General features: G+C 34.2%; 1 protein-coding gene across 10 annotated transcripts in view; it reads left to right on the top strand.

The window, feature by feature from the left end:
* The window catches only part of LOC123550900 (calponin homology domain-containing protein DDB_G0272472-like), a 61373-nt gene that overhangs the window by 28090 nt on the left and 16183 nt on the right, over positions 1-17100 (top strand). For 4 of the 10 annotated variants that reach the window (XM_053540269.1, XM_053540266.1, XM_053540268.1 and 1 more), the window contains 10 exons: positions 515-2155; positions 3022-3072; positions 3975-4041; positions 4869-4963; positions 8631-9506; positions 10291-10358; positions 10937-11090; positions 12040-12063; positions 15829-15929; positions 16567-16758. In XM_053540269.1, the coding sequence (XP_053396244.1) occupies positions 515-2155; positions 3022-3072; positions 3975-4041; positions 4869-4963; positions 8631-9506; positions 10291-10358; positions 10937-11090; positions 12040-12063; positions 15829-15929; positions 16567-16758 (3269 nt within the window). The remainder of the gene's footprint in view (positions 1-514; positions 2156-3021; positions 3073-3974; positions 4042-4868; positions 4964-8630; positions 9507-10290; positions 10359-10936; positions 11091-12039; positions 12064-15828; positions 15930-16566; positions 16759-17100) is intronic. The other 6 variants (XM_053540275.1, XM_053540274.1, XM_053540273.1 and 3 more) reach the window with 5 other exon arrangements.

Genomic DNA, 17100 nt, shown 5'->3' with positions numbered 1-17100 from the left:
TTATCTGTTATACATGAAGGCTATTTCAGAAAATTTTTAATCTCTATTTATTTACTAATTATAAGAAGTTACATGGCCTACTTACTTAAGCAATGAGTAAGTGAAACTTATTAGCGGTGAATCACTGATGTTTTAAATTTTCAGAAAAGATGTGTTTTCACAAAGTTTTATTTTGTGTGCATGTTTCACTCACATTTCTAAATGCATGTTTGTAATGATGTAGATGTTTCTCACAGTTAAGTATTAAATGCATTTTATGATGAAATTAAAAACTTTGTAGGAATTATGAAATGTTGTGTTGCAGTTGCTTCAAGACACTGTTGTTACCATCCTAACTAAAAAACAGGAATGACATTTTTTGGATTCACTGTCAAACTTTATTAATACTATTGAGGAAATGATTGGTTCTGCAGATTTGAAGCACTGTTGTAAATGTTGTCTTTAACTCATGAATTTTACTCTTTGCCATGTTAATTCTGGATGTTTTCTAATATAGAAACAAAACTGCATGTAGTTTCAGTGAATGATGATGAAATATTGGAAGGTGATGCCAGAGGTCATATTACCTCAGCTTCTATCACCAGACCCGTGTGGACACCTGCGGAATCAATGGATGATTTCCTTACTGAGTCACGTGATGGCTTTTATAGGGGAGAGGAAGACACAGACTCTGATGGAGGAAAACGTAGGGGGTTGAAAGAGCGCTCATTTCTTACTAATAACTCTCAATTATATAAAGGTAGAATTGCACGCAAAGGTGAAGGTCAGCGTGCAGGTGAGGGGAAGGTCAGTTCTAAAGGTGATGGTGATTCTTTAAGTCAAAGAATGACACAAATAGAGGAGGAATTAGGGGAAAGTACTAACATTAAAAGACAAAATTCAGAAAACGATCTAAGCAGTAGGTCCTCACATTCTACAATAAGTGAATTTGAACATGAAAATGACAATTCCAACTGGGCACATAATGTATCCAGAACAAAACTTTTAATAAATTATGAGCAAGATCCTGATGAAGGGATACATGAATCAGACAGATCAGATATCATTGATGTTGAAATAGATGAAAAAGATCCAAAAGAGAAAGTGGAGGTTAAGGTCAGTTCAAGACCGAGTAGTTGTAAATCTGACAGTTCCTATTCAGGTTCCACAAGCACACATACACCAAGCATCATTACTTTACAGTCGATTAATTCACCTAAAAAGACAAATGCTAGTCATGAAAACTTTAGAGGCCTTTACAAAAGAAGGAATACGTTTGCATATGATCCTACAAAGGGTTTGGTAAGAAATTATCATGGTTTGAGGCGTAAGTCTGAAAATAATGTTCATATGAAAAAGAATGGAAATTTTAATACTTCACAGCATGAGAATTCTCAGGTTTCCCAAGGTGCTAATAGATACAATAAAAGTTCAGGCTTTCTTCATCCTACTTGGACAGCTTATAATAATGATAATGCACACTGGTCTGTTAATTCAGACAAGGATTCTAACTGGCCAGTTGATAATGAAATGCCTGAAATAGATAGTTTTGCTGAAAATGATCACAATACAAAGAAAGAGTTTAACAAGATATCTGAGTCTGATTCTGCAGGTTTGAGACAACACATTGATGATGGCAATGTTGAAACAGCTGTGATAGACCAGGAAGAGTATATTTTAGATAATATTGCAGCATGTAATGAAGAAGTTAAACAAATTGAAGAACAGGCTACAGGTAATGACTCTGATTCTGACTCTGGGTCGTCAATGGATGAGGAGCTTATCAAAGTTATACTCACTGGTCAAACTGAAAAGGAGGTCTTGAAAGCAGAAAATGAACAAGAGGTTAGGGAAGAAGTAGGAATAAAAGAAATTGAAAAAGAAGAAATAGATATTATGGAGGAGGTTGAAGAACAAACAGAGAATATGGATGAGGTTGTGGGAGGCACTGAAGATAGCCTAGACACAGAAACACAGGGGGATATAGAACAAGTTAAATCTAAAGAAGAAAGTGACAAAGGACTTGAAGGAAATGGCACTGAAGAAATAGAAGAAGAAGTAGAAGACTCAGGTACCAGTATAACTCAACATGCAGATGAAGCAGAACTGGAGGTTGTTGGTAATGAAGAGGCAAATGTTTTAGAGGATATAAAACAAGAAATAAAGGATGAAACAGGTTTGTTATGATATGTTTTGAATGTGTTTGTTTGATGCAAGAGTAACAGAAGAATCGTGAATGTCATATCTGGAAAGTAACTTATTGAAAGCATAGATGTTATATTCTGCACATAATTTTTTTCAGTGTTGTGAAAATTTTTGCCTCTGATAGCGTAATTATGCATGATTTTGAACTTTTACACGGCACTTGTCTGTTTATTTTCCACTGTGTTGCATGGGATATGGTTTCTATTGGAAATTGTCTATCTTAAAAAAAAACTTTCTTGAAATTATTATTGTTACAGACTTTTTCAATGGTGCTGGTTTTTATGCAGTATGTCTTTTTATTATTATTTTTATTTCAAATTACATGGATATGCATGTTCTTGGGACAGTGGATTTAACTTTTTTATTTGAGTCTGAAATAATATAGAACTTCTTTACATTATTTTTGTTATTTTTTTCATGTATTTGTAATTGGCAAGAATAATGCATATACTACAATAAAATGCCACATAACAATGGAATTAACTCCAGTTTGAATTTTAGTGGATTAAAGTGTAAATTTCAGACTTGCAATATTTATGACATCGACATTGGAGGTTTAAAAAAAGGTTATTTATCCTCATCCTCTACTTTTTGGTGAATTGCCTGATAAGATAATTGGTTACTTTATAAAATTACAAAAATACAGAGTTACTCCTTCCATGAAAACTGAATATTGGTTCACTTCATTTGCCTTCTTTGGAATTTTAATGGTGTCACAATTTATTACATTATCTTTTTTGAAAAGAACAAGAAGAAATAATAAAACTGAAAGAATTTTATATAAAGAAAGAGTTATATATTGAATGAATGTTTTATCTTGTATTTTCCATTAACCAGTTGATGAGGAGAACACGTCAGATGTTAGGTCTAACAGATCCGGCAGAAAATGTAAGTATTCCCTATCATTATGAGTATATATAAATGTAAAGTCTTCAATTCTGAAAATGAAAATAAAAGAAAATCTATTTTCTTTCATCATTACTGTAATATTCCGAGAGTAATGGAAATATATACATTCAAGAGATTAAAAATCTAAGTTGTCTTGGATAATGATTTCCTGCCATTTTACAACAGATAAGTAAGTTGAAGTTTCCTCAATTCTTTTAAAGGAATTCACTTATTTTTATTGTAAATCTGAAATATAATCTGAAAAGATTGTATGGAGTACCACATAGAACTAGCATTAAAATGTTCAATCAGATCTGTTCCTGTAAATGACTGTTACAGCTTTTCACAAGTGAAGAATACATATGGCTGCATGTACCTTCATTTGTCAAAATATGATTTTAACATTTATCTGCGGTGTAACACATGTGTTACTACCTATACCAAACTTGGTATGTTAACTTATATGAGAGTATGTTGTACTTAGACTGGGTTTATGTGAACCTTGAGGTGAGAGGACACCATGGCCTTCTTATTGCTCTTGTTTATAAGTTATGTTTGTACATGTTATTGTGTGTCATTGAAACAATCTCCCTTTCTTTTTTCCCCAAAACATTGTACTGCTATTTACATACAGTCCACATAATTATGCAATCTTGTGTGGGTCAGCTTGCAATGTACTGTACTGTACGTGCGAGGGATACATTCATCGCCTTCTGTGATAGCTCTAGGTCTTTCTGCCAACACACATCTTTTTGCAGTGCCAAAATATTTCAATGGTATGGGGAGACATGTGTTTGTTTCAAAAGCAGACTCTAGTTATAATTTTTGTGTTGTAAAAATAATTTTGCATACATGTCTCAGTTTTGTTATAATTCATTTTATTACATGAGTATTTTTTTCAGCACGATCAAAGAGATCAAAGTCAGGACTTGGTTCAGGCATTGGTTCAGGCATTGGTTCAGAAGAAAAGTAAGAATCAGTTTATTCTTTTATCTTAAGTATGTATTTGTTAAAAACGAACACTAATTTTCTGTACCAAATTCTGATTAAATCCCACTTTCCATTTTAAGCTAACCTGAGCACAAAGTTTGTATATTTCAGTTCAACATGTTATGACACCACATTCTTTAAGATGTCACAAAGGCTTTCAAAATCTCAAACAAGTTCTCTAATTGGCAGCATTGCTTCCGTAACCATAAAGTGATGAATTAGTTTAAACAGCCATATATTATTACATTATAAACAAATTTAAGGCCTCAGTTCATGAGCAGTCTTTGACAAAATCACACAGATGTGATGGACAATTTAAATATTAATGATACTGCTGTAAAAACACAACAGTTATGGCATTTGCTTTATTTTAGCTTTGTTACATACTAATAAAGCCTGACATAACTAATGTTTGCAAGTATTCTGGTGAGTGATATAGTACCATCTTGGCCCTTTTGCTTAAAGACAATGTTGCATGCTTGAGATAGGAAAAAAAGAAATAAAACAAAGTATGTGTTCAGTGCACGCACGCACACACGCACACACACACACACACAGAGGAAAAAAAGAAATAAAACAAAGTATGTGTTCGGCACGCACGCATGCACGCACGCGCCACACACACACACACACACACACACTAAGTCACCATATCTTGATTGATATTCACTGTCATGGTTCACAATGACTGTAATTGTTCAAAAAGTTGCTGTTGCTTGTTGAAATGTGTCTTACTCTCTTTTCCAAATGATCTGAAGTTAAGAATTGTTAGAGCTGAAATTCAAATGTAATTTCTTCTGTTTCAGTGATGATACAGTCTCTGCCATTGAGTTTGCATTACCTTCAGGGACTGACTACACATTACCTTCCCTTGATTCAGACAGACTACTCGCTAAAACAGGTACCCCACAATTCTGCATGCTTTCCCCAAACAGTATGTCAGTTGTTGGTTCCTTGTTGTTGACACACTGTCTCATGAGCTCTTACGGTAACTGGAACCAGAACACAAAGTCTGTTTTTGAAACTTCCATGGACTCAGGAATTTCAGATTTTATTAAAATTATGAAAAAAGTCAAAGAATATTTGTATGTCATGTTACAAGATATGCAGTTTCTATTTCCACTAAAACATAAAAATTTGCAGATGAAATGAATTTTCAGTGTAATACAACTTTCTGACAGAAGTAATGTAAAGGGAAGTAAGGACTGTCAGTGATTTCTAAGGTTCTGGTATCAGTTATATAGAGCTCATGCATGTCAGTTAAAGGTGAATGGCATGTACCTTCTACTCCTCCATTACTGGAATTCAATTTTGGTGAAGGCAGTATTGAAAAGATTAATAGTAAATCTAGTAATTGGATTAAATACATGTGATCTTTTTTATTTTAAGTAACAATGTTGATTTCTTACACATACAGATAAAGCATACAAATGTCTTTTTAAGGAGGTAGGTTACCTTCATATTTGTATGTGCGCATGTCCAACCGGAAGCTAACGTGACGATTTACGACGACGTTTACGACAAACTAAATGTGTTTGTATATTCATTCTTCTGAAAACAAATCATGAACCTGTCTCCGATCTGATGCTTTATGGTTTAATAATGCAGAAATAATGAATAAATTGCCGCAGAAACGCTTCAAAACAATGTTGCCTTAAAATGACGTCATTGACGTCATGACGTTACGTGTCAGTTACCGCGCAAAATTAATAGCTTTTATTTTGAAAGTACGTAATTCTGTGCATTTTCTTTATTTGAACTATTTTCAAACAGCTATCATTTGCTGAAACATCTTTTATGAGTCTTTTGCTCTGAATAACAATCAATATTTTGCTTCTTTTATGTAGTTATATTGAAATGTTATGCGGAATGTAAGAAAATGGATGATGGTAACCGATGTTATTTGGAATATAGTTGGATGAAAGGTTACTTGTTACGGCCATTTTCAAATAAAAAACTTGCAGTTTGATTTGTAATACCTATTTTTCAGTTTTCATTGATAATTTGTTAGTTATATACTAAAACTAAGCTCTAAAATTGTTCAAATTTCAGTAGAAAATTGTGATTTCTTGAATTGAATTGATGTTACCATGGAAACGAAGCCCGTGACCTATATATCTAAATGTAAAATTCAAAAGCGTTGACACTGGTCTATGTAAGGAACACAGCTTCGGCTTTTTATTTTCATTACAACAACATCCATGAGAATAATAGCAGATGCTGAACGATTTTTCCATGAAAAATGCAAGACGAAGGGTACTGCTGCAAGTATTTTAAGCTGTGAAATTTGTTTGAATAAATACAAATAACACGAAAATATAACTTACGTTTTAAATAATATGTTTTGAAGCTACATTAACAAGAAATATAATTTTATTCAATATTTTTTATAAGAAATTGCGACAAAAAGCAAGATATAAGCTATTTTAAACATCTCTGTTGCCATGGTTACTTTAAACTTTAAGAAAAATAGGGTACCATGTAAAGTGCTTGGTATTTTGCTAATAATATAACCCAAATATTCCATGTTGGTCATTAACAGAATGGCACTGAAGCCGTCGAAAACCCCGTTTTTATACATAGCTGTTTAAAAATGAGAGAAAATGCGTTACCATGGAAACACGAGCCCCGCGACATATACATTTTAAGCTTATATTAGAAAGCTAACGCGCATACTAGTAAAATTATCAATTATGCAGACTTCTACGGATATCAGTGAAACTAAAATACACTGAAAAGTGTTAAATATCCGTATTTTCCTTCTTCTTTCAATATAAAATACCTTTGGAGGGTCATGTTCTTTAAACCTGGATAAAAATTGAACTTGAAGGGCCAGAGAAAAACGAAATTGAGATTGTAGCTGTTAAAACATCATATTACACAAATTACAAAAAATTGCTGCGGTTCAACTAATTTGAATTTACCCTGGTAACAAGGTAACCTACCTCCTTAAGGCGTTACGATCAATCTTTTTTGAATCATAATAAAAAAAGTGATTTTATATTTTGCCATCCTTTAAAGAAAATTTGGTATATTGTTCTGTTATGTTGGTCAGTTTGAAGGTCAGTCAGTTTTTAGACAGTTTTGTTTCCCATGAATATTTAAGTGGGAAATATTTACACCAAATGATGTTGAACTTATCAGCCAATTGCCTGCTTTAAGGAGATAATCGCTATTGTTTTAGGGTCGATGTCACATTGAGTGTAACTGTTTACAGTCAATACCAGGAGAAGTCTAGGTCTACAGGCTGTCAAATTTCATGTGTTGATTGCCTGTGGCCAATAGATCACAGGTCAAGGTCATAGTTACCTTGTGACGGTTTTCAATCAGTCACTGGAGATCACTTTGGCTGTTAAAACTTAACATGATATTTGCCCAGTCATTAAATGATCCCATTGGGTCATTAAACAAACAATTACCGGTCAGTAACTAGAGAATGCTTAGTCATATGGCCGTCAAACTTCATAAGGTGACTGTCAGTGGTCAGTATATTATCCACATAGTTTCTGTGGTCAGTAGGTCAAAGGTTAATGTCACACGGACTTTGAGACTAGAAATGTTTTTTGATCAATAACTTAGAAATGCTTTGCCCTACAGCTGTCAGACTTCATATGACCTGCAAATGACTGTAATTATGTTTTTGGTAAGTGGGTCAAAGGTCACATAAACCACGAGACCAAAAACAGGTTTTTAATCAAACACTGGAAACTTGAGCTTATGACTGTAAAATTTTAAAGGTTAATTGCATGTTTTCAGTAGGTGTCAATTGTTTTTAGTTCATTAGGTCAAAGGTCAAGGTCACAGTTATCAAATGACTGAAAATGGTCATTAGTCAATAACTGGAGAATGTGTCAGCATGTCAACTTCAAACTCGATAGAGTAGATCTTTGTCTTTTGTTTGTAGATGACCATAATTGTTTTTGGAATTAAATGTCAAGGTCACATTATGTTGCATACCCAGTAAAGGTATGATGAAGGGGCATATTTGCTTTACAAATAACTCTTGTTATAATAAAGGCACTAGTTGTGGTAAAGTTTTGACATTTTATTGCATATGCACAGCTTATAGCGCATCTATGTTTACTGCATTTGTCTGTGGAAACATTTTATTAGACTACTGTAACTTGGATATTCAGTTTGAAGGGGTTCTTATTTCTCTAAATGTTTATTAAGAGTTCAGAACTTATTATCATTTTCATATTAACTGATGTGGAGTTTTGAATTCCCACACATATGGCTAAGCTACAGAAAATGATTTGTTCTTAGTCTGGTAAAAGGCATAGTCTAGATTTTGTATTTGGATAAGAGGTTTTACCAATTATGATAAAAAGTCAGCTAACTTAAGGACAAATGCAGTATCTTAGGTCCAGGCTTTATTTATCAATTTAAATTTATCAGGCAAGGTGCAATTTAAACTTTAAATAGGAGCACAAATAACAAATGAAGTGTAGTTTATGTATCTATATTAGTTTGAATAAGTCTTTTCTTACAAATATAAAATATTTTAGTTACCATTCTTTGTGTAGGGGTAATGGGTTGTGTTTGTATTTCTCCTATATTCTATCTAGATGGTAGCAACAAAGAGGTTCAGCAGACTATAAATGACGAACAGACTGGTTTTAGTGGTTCTACTGGCTCTTACTCTGACATTTTAGCTTCAAATTCAAATTCTAGGCCAGCAACTGCTACCCAGTCTAGGCCTGCTTCTTCTCTAAAACTCTCTAGGCCAACTTCAGCTTCAGCTAGGCCTTTGTCTGCAACGGAACATGAAAGAGATCAAGATAAAACTGTTGTAGGAGGTAACCAGGATGTTAGTAAAGATGCAGAAATAGCTGTAAGTAACAAAGATGACAATGATGTTGCTTTAAAAACTGGATCTATTCAAAATGAAAGTGAGACTACTAAAACAGGGGAAAGGAATTTAGAGAAAACTGATACTGTTAAACAGCCAGACAAGCTTGCTAATAATGATTATCTAAGAAAACCTCCAGACATTGGAAGAAATGACAAAGACAAAACGTTTGCTGTGGAAGGTAAAGACAAAGATGACATGTCTAAGAAAAACCACAAATCTGGTGAATTAGATGCTCCTAAACTAAACCTAAAGAAACAGTCAGATGAGAAAAGACCCCAGCCAGTTCCAAAAACTGGGAAAAGTAACAATGAAAGGAAGACTGTAGGGAAACATATTACCCCCGGAAGAGGTGTGCCACCAAAGCTACCAAAGCCTGATCACAAATCTAAACAGAAAGAAAATGAAAAACAAAAAGATGATAATGTAGATGTTTCTTCAAAGGAAACTCTTGATAAAACTGTAGTAGAAGGTGAAGGGTTGTTAGAGACTGTTTCTGAACATGTTAGTAAGTTAGATAAAGTCTCTGGTGATGGGAACATGGAAGCTGATGTTGATGTATCTGCTGTTATGGATGGTCATGATATCACAGGTATTTTTTAATTGGTTTTAATTGGGCGATTTTTCAACACATTTTAGGTACTGTCTTTTGCAAACATGTAGGAATAAGTCAGAGAGAGTACCGTGTTCCAATGCTGTTACAGTTTTTCAATAAGATTATGAATTTTTTTCTACATTTTGTATTCAGTGTTGCTTTATATTTGCATGCATTTAAACTGTTGTGCACATTAAAACATGAGTAATTGGTTGCATGATTTATTTTTTTTGCATGTTCTTTATGATGGTGATGGTGTTATTGTATATTTCATACTGGTTTTGCATATTGACAGATTCGTCTTCTAGAATTAAAATTTTTATAGTATCAAATTAACTTGAAAAAGTTTAAATCATTTATAGTTTACAGAAAATAGTGATTTACATAAAATTGAGTTAAGGTTTGATTTATGGGTGATTAAATCAAGTTCAACTCTACAAAAATTAGAAGAACCCTACTTTAAATTTGAAATGGACACTTTAGGGTTTCTGGAAATATGGACATTGATTTAATTATCATGAACTTTCAGATCAAGTGTGCAGGTTATCAGACAATCATTGACTTCAAGTATAATTTTGAATAGGATATATTATTAATTCAGCAGCAGAAATCTATTATTTCAATTTCAAAGCACGGATAGGGCTAGAAAAGCTTCCGTAGAATCTGTAGAATGCTTTAGTTAGATACAACGGAAATATTTCTTTCTTATAAATATGTTATACGGAATTTATATTTGGAAATTTCTTTTCTATCTTTAAAGAATTGTTTTCTTTTTCAACAGACTCAATTGCTGGTTCAACAGATGCTCATTCAATTGCAGCAGAGCTAGATGCACTCGGACTCAGAAAGGTATAAATATCCATCTTAGTAAGGGGAACGGTGGTCTAGTGGTTAAGGTGTTGGCCGCTCAACCAGGGGGTCGTGGGTTCGAGCCCCACTGGGGTCATGGCCACGCCTTCTCATATGACATCAGTACTGGTTTTTCCAGCAAGCGGATTGAGAGTGGTTCAAATAAGCTTGAAGCTTTCATCACAATCAAGCTAAAATAAATTAGTATAAACTAAATTACTGCAGTTTAATAGTATAAATAAAAGTTTTATTCCTTGCAATATAGTTAATTTGATTTGATGAACTTTCTCAGAGTAAGAAATACTGTAATCTTCTTCTTAACATATACACTATTAGATACACTCGTAAAGTTTTATTGTGATACAGTTACAGTTGACAATATGTTTGAGTTGATAACAATAGACATACTCATCCAGTTATTCCCACAGTTGTTATTTTAGACTTTCCAAGCATGAGTTGATGTATGGTATCACGAGTCATTAGACCTTGTCTTCAGCATTGAATTATATTACTTTATCATTCTAATAATGTGAAAACATACCAGATTTTAACACTTTGCATTTGTCATCATTATTCAGAAAAGTAAGGGGGATCTCACCTACCCATTATTACCACCTGGAAAACGACCAAAAGCTCCAGCGGAAAAAGCCAAGATTCCGGATCATATTGCGGAGGCGCTGAATAGACAGACAGATGCTTCTATGGAATATCTGGAACAAGATCTTGAAAGAAGTAAGTTGTTTATTCTGTACTGGTATATAGTCACTTGTCTTTGAAATTTTCAGGGATATTTTAGAACAGACTTTAGCTAAAAAGGAATAGAATATGGAGTTGGGGAGAAGCGGTCAAGTGGAGAAGACTGAGTTAGAGGGAGCAGGGGAACACCTTGGCCCTGACTTCAGAATTAATAGTGTTGGTGTAAAGTATTGAATAGTAATAGAAGTGATAAGTCTGAAAAAATAACTTACAGAACTTAAGGATATCTAATTACTCTTTAGGTTTACTTAGAAATGAAAGGTAATAATTAGGGATGGCAACAAATAGCATTTTTAATATTCAAATATTCGGTCAACCTTCCGAATGAATATTCGAATATTTGGTCATCAACTGATCAACAAATCAACTCGAAATCTTATATGAAAGCGGGTTTTACCAAATTAGTTAAACAAACATTTTTGGTTCTTTCATTTAGTTTTCATGATCTTATATTTTTCCCGAATATTCGAATAGTGAAATAGTATTCGAATATTCATGTAATGAAGGAATATTTGAATATTTGTTGCCATCCCTAGTAATAATCCTTTCCCACAGTGGATATTTTTCTGAAGGTTTTGAAATATCAGAATTGATTAAAACGCTATTTTCATATTAATTGCATGTAATAATGTTACATCTGCTTGATCAGAACAAGACAGCTTTTCATTGTCTGTGCTGCCTGGATGATAATAACAAGCATTGATGTCTTTGACTATACTTTCACTCAGCAGGTACCACTAGATATGATTAGATATTGCAATTCAATTTGTTTTTGATTTTTAGAGAATCAGGATGATGGGTATTGTGTATGTTTTTGTCAAGCATTTACACCATAATTTCAATAAACATTCTGCCATAATTGCTAATAGCATAAATTGTTGGAAATTCATTTTGTGCCTCTTTTACATCAAAATGCCATTTTCAGGAGGATTTTTGAAAGATGGGAAAGGTAAAATTTGTGTCAAAATGTTTCTTTTTGGTGCATGGTTTTTATATTGTAAAATGTTTTTAAAAAAGATTTTTGCACTAAGTTGTTCAGAGATTACAACCCAACAGAAAGGGACAAAGTTGCTCAAAACTACCCACTGCCAGTAAGCTTTTTAGTGGCTAATTTGCACATCTTTTATTCACAGATGATTTGGATTAAAATTGCCCAAATTCTGTTTGTAAGCATGCCATTGGAAATTTTGAACTTTTTATGAAAATGAAATGCAAGATTAGAATCCCAGTAAATGTTGAGCACAGCAAATGCAACAGGGCATCGCTGGCCACTCTCAAGGAAATGTTCAGCAAATGTAGTTCTTCAAATACAGTTGGGTACTTTTTAATTATGAAAAGAAAACAGTGGGGGAGGGGGTGGGGGAAGAGGAGGAAAAGACTGATAGGAATTACAGACTTAAAGTTAATCATCTGGTTGTAGGCTTACTTGTGGGTAACTGTTTTGAGTAACTTTTTCTGGGTCACTTTTTTTGCAGACTTTGACATATCATATGTAAGTTTGACATTTCATGTCAGGTCCTGTTATTTTTGTACCATTATTGTAAGTAACTGAATAACAGGAGTAGCATGGTGAAGAAACATATTGTGAAATAATTAAATTTTTGTTGGCAGTAAATTTTGTGGTTCTTTAGACATGAATTGTTTGATTTTATATTTGAAAAAATAAACAAAATCACTTGTTTGTTAGGATTTAATTTCGTCCACTGATGCAACAATTTTCAGTGTAAGTTAGTCCCCCAAGAACATCAATACATTAGGTGGGTTCGATTCATACAACACCGGGCTATCCCGATTATGTAATTGGTATACGGATTAATGCGCCATGGTGTTTCGATCTGGCTATTTGGCATGTTAAGCATGTGTACTGAATTGATGCACATGCAACTAGCCCGACTGAAAGAAGTACAAATGGGTCAGAATTGGTGTACCTGGTGAAAACAGGGTACACAATTGAGCCCTTATAATGATTTCACAGTATTCCATACCAGTGAAAGTATCAGTATAATGAATGAACAATGGCCAAGGTATAAATGGAGTCAAGTCATGTAAAATATTTTTGGCAGTGCTATTATTCACCTTAGGAGGTTTGGAAGGGTACACTGTTTGCACATGATGTTTTTAAACTGTTTGTGTCTTTTTTCCTTCTTTCTACAGCATTTTGGTATGTGGAATTTATGTGAAATTGTCTGTGATGAATTACCACTGATATTGTTATATGATTGCCGTCCAGTTTGACTGATATCAATTAAAATTGTAATATTGATTATTACATAAGAATCACCAGTTCCCAGTTATAAGACTATGAAATTAACCTATTTGATTATTTGGATTTTTTTTATAATTTTGATAATGAAACAAGTGTGTGAATTTCCACATGAAACAATTTTGTTCTTGATTGCAATCATGTCCTGATATATCAGTTTGGTAACTAGTTTTTTATTTGGAGTCTTTGCTAAGATTTTCAGATAGCTTGATTAATAAAATGGATGCAATAATATAATAATTTATTTACCTGTGATATGGCAAGTAACCAATGGCTAGAACAGAATATATATAATATGTGTATATGTATGTGCTTGCCTGTGATATTGTGTGCTGAGTGTTTATGCATGTTGGTTGATTTTAAGTAAAAGGTATTAGTTTGGTTAATGCATTGAATTAGAGTTGTATGCCAAAATTGGACTACTAACCCTTTTGATATTATATTCAGTTATAGACTTCTATAGTTTTTCTGATAAAAAAGCAATTTTTCAACATGTCAGGAGTGCTAGTACACTTTTACCTCTATATGTTAAATGTTTATATCAGATACACTATACGCTAGGAAAATTAATGCTGATTTTCTTAGAGGGTTTTTAATCCCCTGCCATCCGTCCATCCGTCCGTAACATTTCGTGTCCGCTCTGTATCTCCTAAACCTCTTGAAGGATTTTCATGAAACTTGGGTCAAATGATCACCTCATTAAGAAGATGTGCAGAACCCCTGCTCAAGGTCAAGGTCACAACTGAAGGTAAAAGGTTTGAGCCTTCCATTTTGTGTCCATTCTGTATCTCCTAAACCCCTTGAAGGATAATCATGAAACTTGGGTCAAGTGATTACCACATCAAGACAATGTGCAGAACTTATGAGTCAGTCATGTCTGCTCAAGGTCAAGGTCACAACTTTAGGTCAAATGTTTGAGCCTTCAATTTTGTGTCTGCTCTAGATCTCCTAAACTCCTTGAAGGATTTTCATGAAACTTGAGTCAAATGATCACCTCATCAAGTTGATGTGCAGAATTTATGAGTAAGCCATGTCGGCCTAAGGTCAAGGCCACAAGTCAAGGTCAGAGGTTTGAGCCTTCCATTTTGTGTCTGCTCTGTATCTCCTAAACCCCTGAAAGGATTTTCATGAAACTAATGGGTCAAATGATCACCTCATCAAGACGATGTACAGAACTCATGAGTCAGCTCAAGGTCAAGGTCACAACTCTGGGTCAAATGTTTGAGCCTTCCATTTTGCGTCTGCTCTGTATCTCCTAGACCCCTTGAACGAATTTCAAGAAACTTAAGTCAAATGATCACCTCATCAGAATGATGAGCAGAACTCACAATTCAGCCATGTCGGCCTAAGGTCAAGGTCACAACTCAAGGTCAAAGGTTTGAGCCTTTCATTTTATGTCTGCTCTGTATCTCCTAAACCCCTTGAAGGATTTTAGTATGACTTGGCTGTAATATTCCCCTTATCAAGACAATGTGCAGAATATAAAATTCTGCCCGCCCAGCTTAAGGTCAAGGTCACAACTTGAATGTTTAATGGTTCCACCCAATACCATAAACCCTTTCTCTATTCATTGTGGTGGGGGATATATCTGTCTTTCAGACTGCCTTGTCACTTTAAACCTGTAGTCTATCCATGGCCTGGGGCATCGTTTGGACAGACTACTAATCCGTCCATGGCCTGGTGCATGGTTCGGACTGTAGTCCATCCATGACCTGGTGCATGGTTTATACTCCTGTTACTACTTCCTTATGTTCAATGAAGTGCAGAAATTGAGGAGTACCAGTTAATGGATTTTATTGGTTATCTCGTTAGTTTTAAATATGCACATTCCGACCCACCTGATCGCTGACCAGACTGTTGATCTAAGGCAGATAATTCCTCCAAGATGCCAATTTAGGCACATAAATTTTTTTATTTTACTGTCCAAAAGTGCACAATTATTCAATATGATATTTGCCTTTTGAAGTTTGGAAATATGTAAATCAATTAAATGCGGGCTTTTACAAATTTAGGATATACCAGATTGATTTATCTAAGCAATCAAAAATATGAGATGTTAAATAATGTTACACTTGTCATAAAATTCCTTCAAACAGAAGGTTTTTGAGGAATAGACATTACTGGATAGTGGGCAGTGCACATCTTGAAAATAAAGAATTCAGGCAATTGTTACAGTATGTATGTTGTTTTTGAACACGAGTTTTGTAGATCCACTGATAAACAAGTATGTACACTTTGCCGGGAGATTCACTGGCATATTCAGTATTTCTTTGAACATTGACCTTACTCTGGCAGGTATTTTTTCAGTGGTCAGTACAAAGAGTTGGTTCTTCTGTAGGAATGTATTTGTTACACTTGCTTATATATATAGTTACTTTATGAAAACAGAAATAAATTGTCAGTGTTGTTTCCAAAATGAGGTGAATATAATGTTTATCAAATTATTTTCAGTGACAGCTCTGGTTGGAGAGAGCCTTTCCGGACCGACCCTCGAGGCTGTAGGTGAGGGGTTAACAGAGGAGGAGCTTGAGCTGGCCAAGCAAATTCTTCAGGTAACCGTACACCAGTCACTACTTTTACAGTGTTCTGTTTCAGGGTTATTTATCACTCGATCCAGGTAACCGTACACCAGTCACTACTTTTACAGTGTTCTGTTTCAGGGTTATTTATCACTCGATCCAGGTAACCGTACACCAGTCACTACTTTTACAGTGTTCTGTTTCAGGGTTATTTATCACTCGATCCAGGTAACCGTACACCAGTCACTACTTTTACAGTGTTCTGTTTCAGGTATATTTATCACTCATTCCAGGTAACCGTACACTAGTCACTTCTTTTACAGTGTTCTGTTTCAGGGTTATTTATCACTCGATCTGCTTTAATTTCAAGTAATAATAAAAAATGTTATGTTCAAAAATGTTGTTGCGTTTTGTTGTAAAACAACCCTAACTTTCCATAATTTAGTAATTTTCGATTTTCTTGTAAAATAATGTCCGCCTAAATATCATTTTAGATCTATAACGATGATCATCATGTGCAAGGGCAGAGTCTGGTCTGAATAACTTACAGTAGTTTTTGTGTAAATTGAGGGAATAATCTGTGGTGCTGTAAGATAATATAACAGGATGATAAAAAATTTGCTAAGCTACTTAGCAGTTACCTGCAATAACCATGTATTGATTTATACAGCAAAAATTAGATGAGGCAAAAGGTAAACTGGATGGAAAGCCTGTAACAAAGGGCAAGGCTAAGAAACCAGCGGGTAAACTTCCCAAAAAAGGAGCCAAGAAGCCTGGGAAGGGCAAGCAGGTGGTTGAGGAGAAATCTCCGGAGGAATTAGATAGGGAGGCAATAAGAGAGAAACATGAACAAGAGAAAAAGGTGGGTATACTGGGGAGAGTATTGTACAAATTCTTTATGGTTTGACCTTAAAAGTTTTGTATTTTCCGTATGGTTTGATCGTAAAAGTGTTGTATTACATATACTTCCAAGCTACATATTTTCCCTGAATGCAGTGCATTTAATGTTATTCAGCATTTTTTGGTTGTTATGAAAAAGTAATTCTGCTTTACATCTGAAGGGATGCCAAAATAGCATTATTAAAGAAATATGTAATTGTACACAAAGTACAAATTGTCATTATTGGTCCTCTACTGTAAATCTGAACCTTTCTCATGTTCTCTGAATATTGTTTTAAATCACATTGACCAGTTATACTATATA

This window comes from Mercenaria mercenaria, chromosome 4, assembly GCF_021730395.1.
Source record: "Mercenaria mercenaria strain notata chromosome 4, MADL_Memer_1, whole genome shotgun sequence".
Lineage (NCBI taxonomy): Eukaryota > Metazoa > Mollusca > Bivalvia > Venerida > Veneridae > Mercenaria > Mercenaria mercenaria.
The sequence above is the reverse complement of the archived record's forward strand: the minus strand, read 5'-3'. Positions and strand labels throughout refer to the sequence as shown.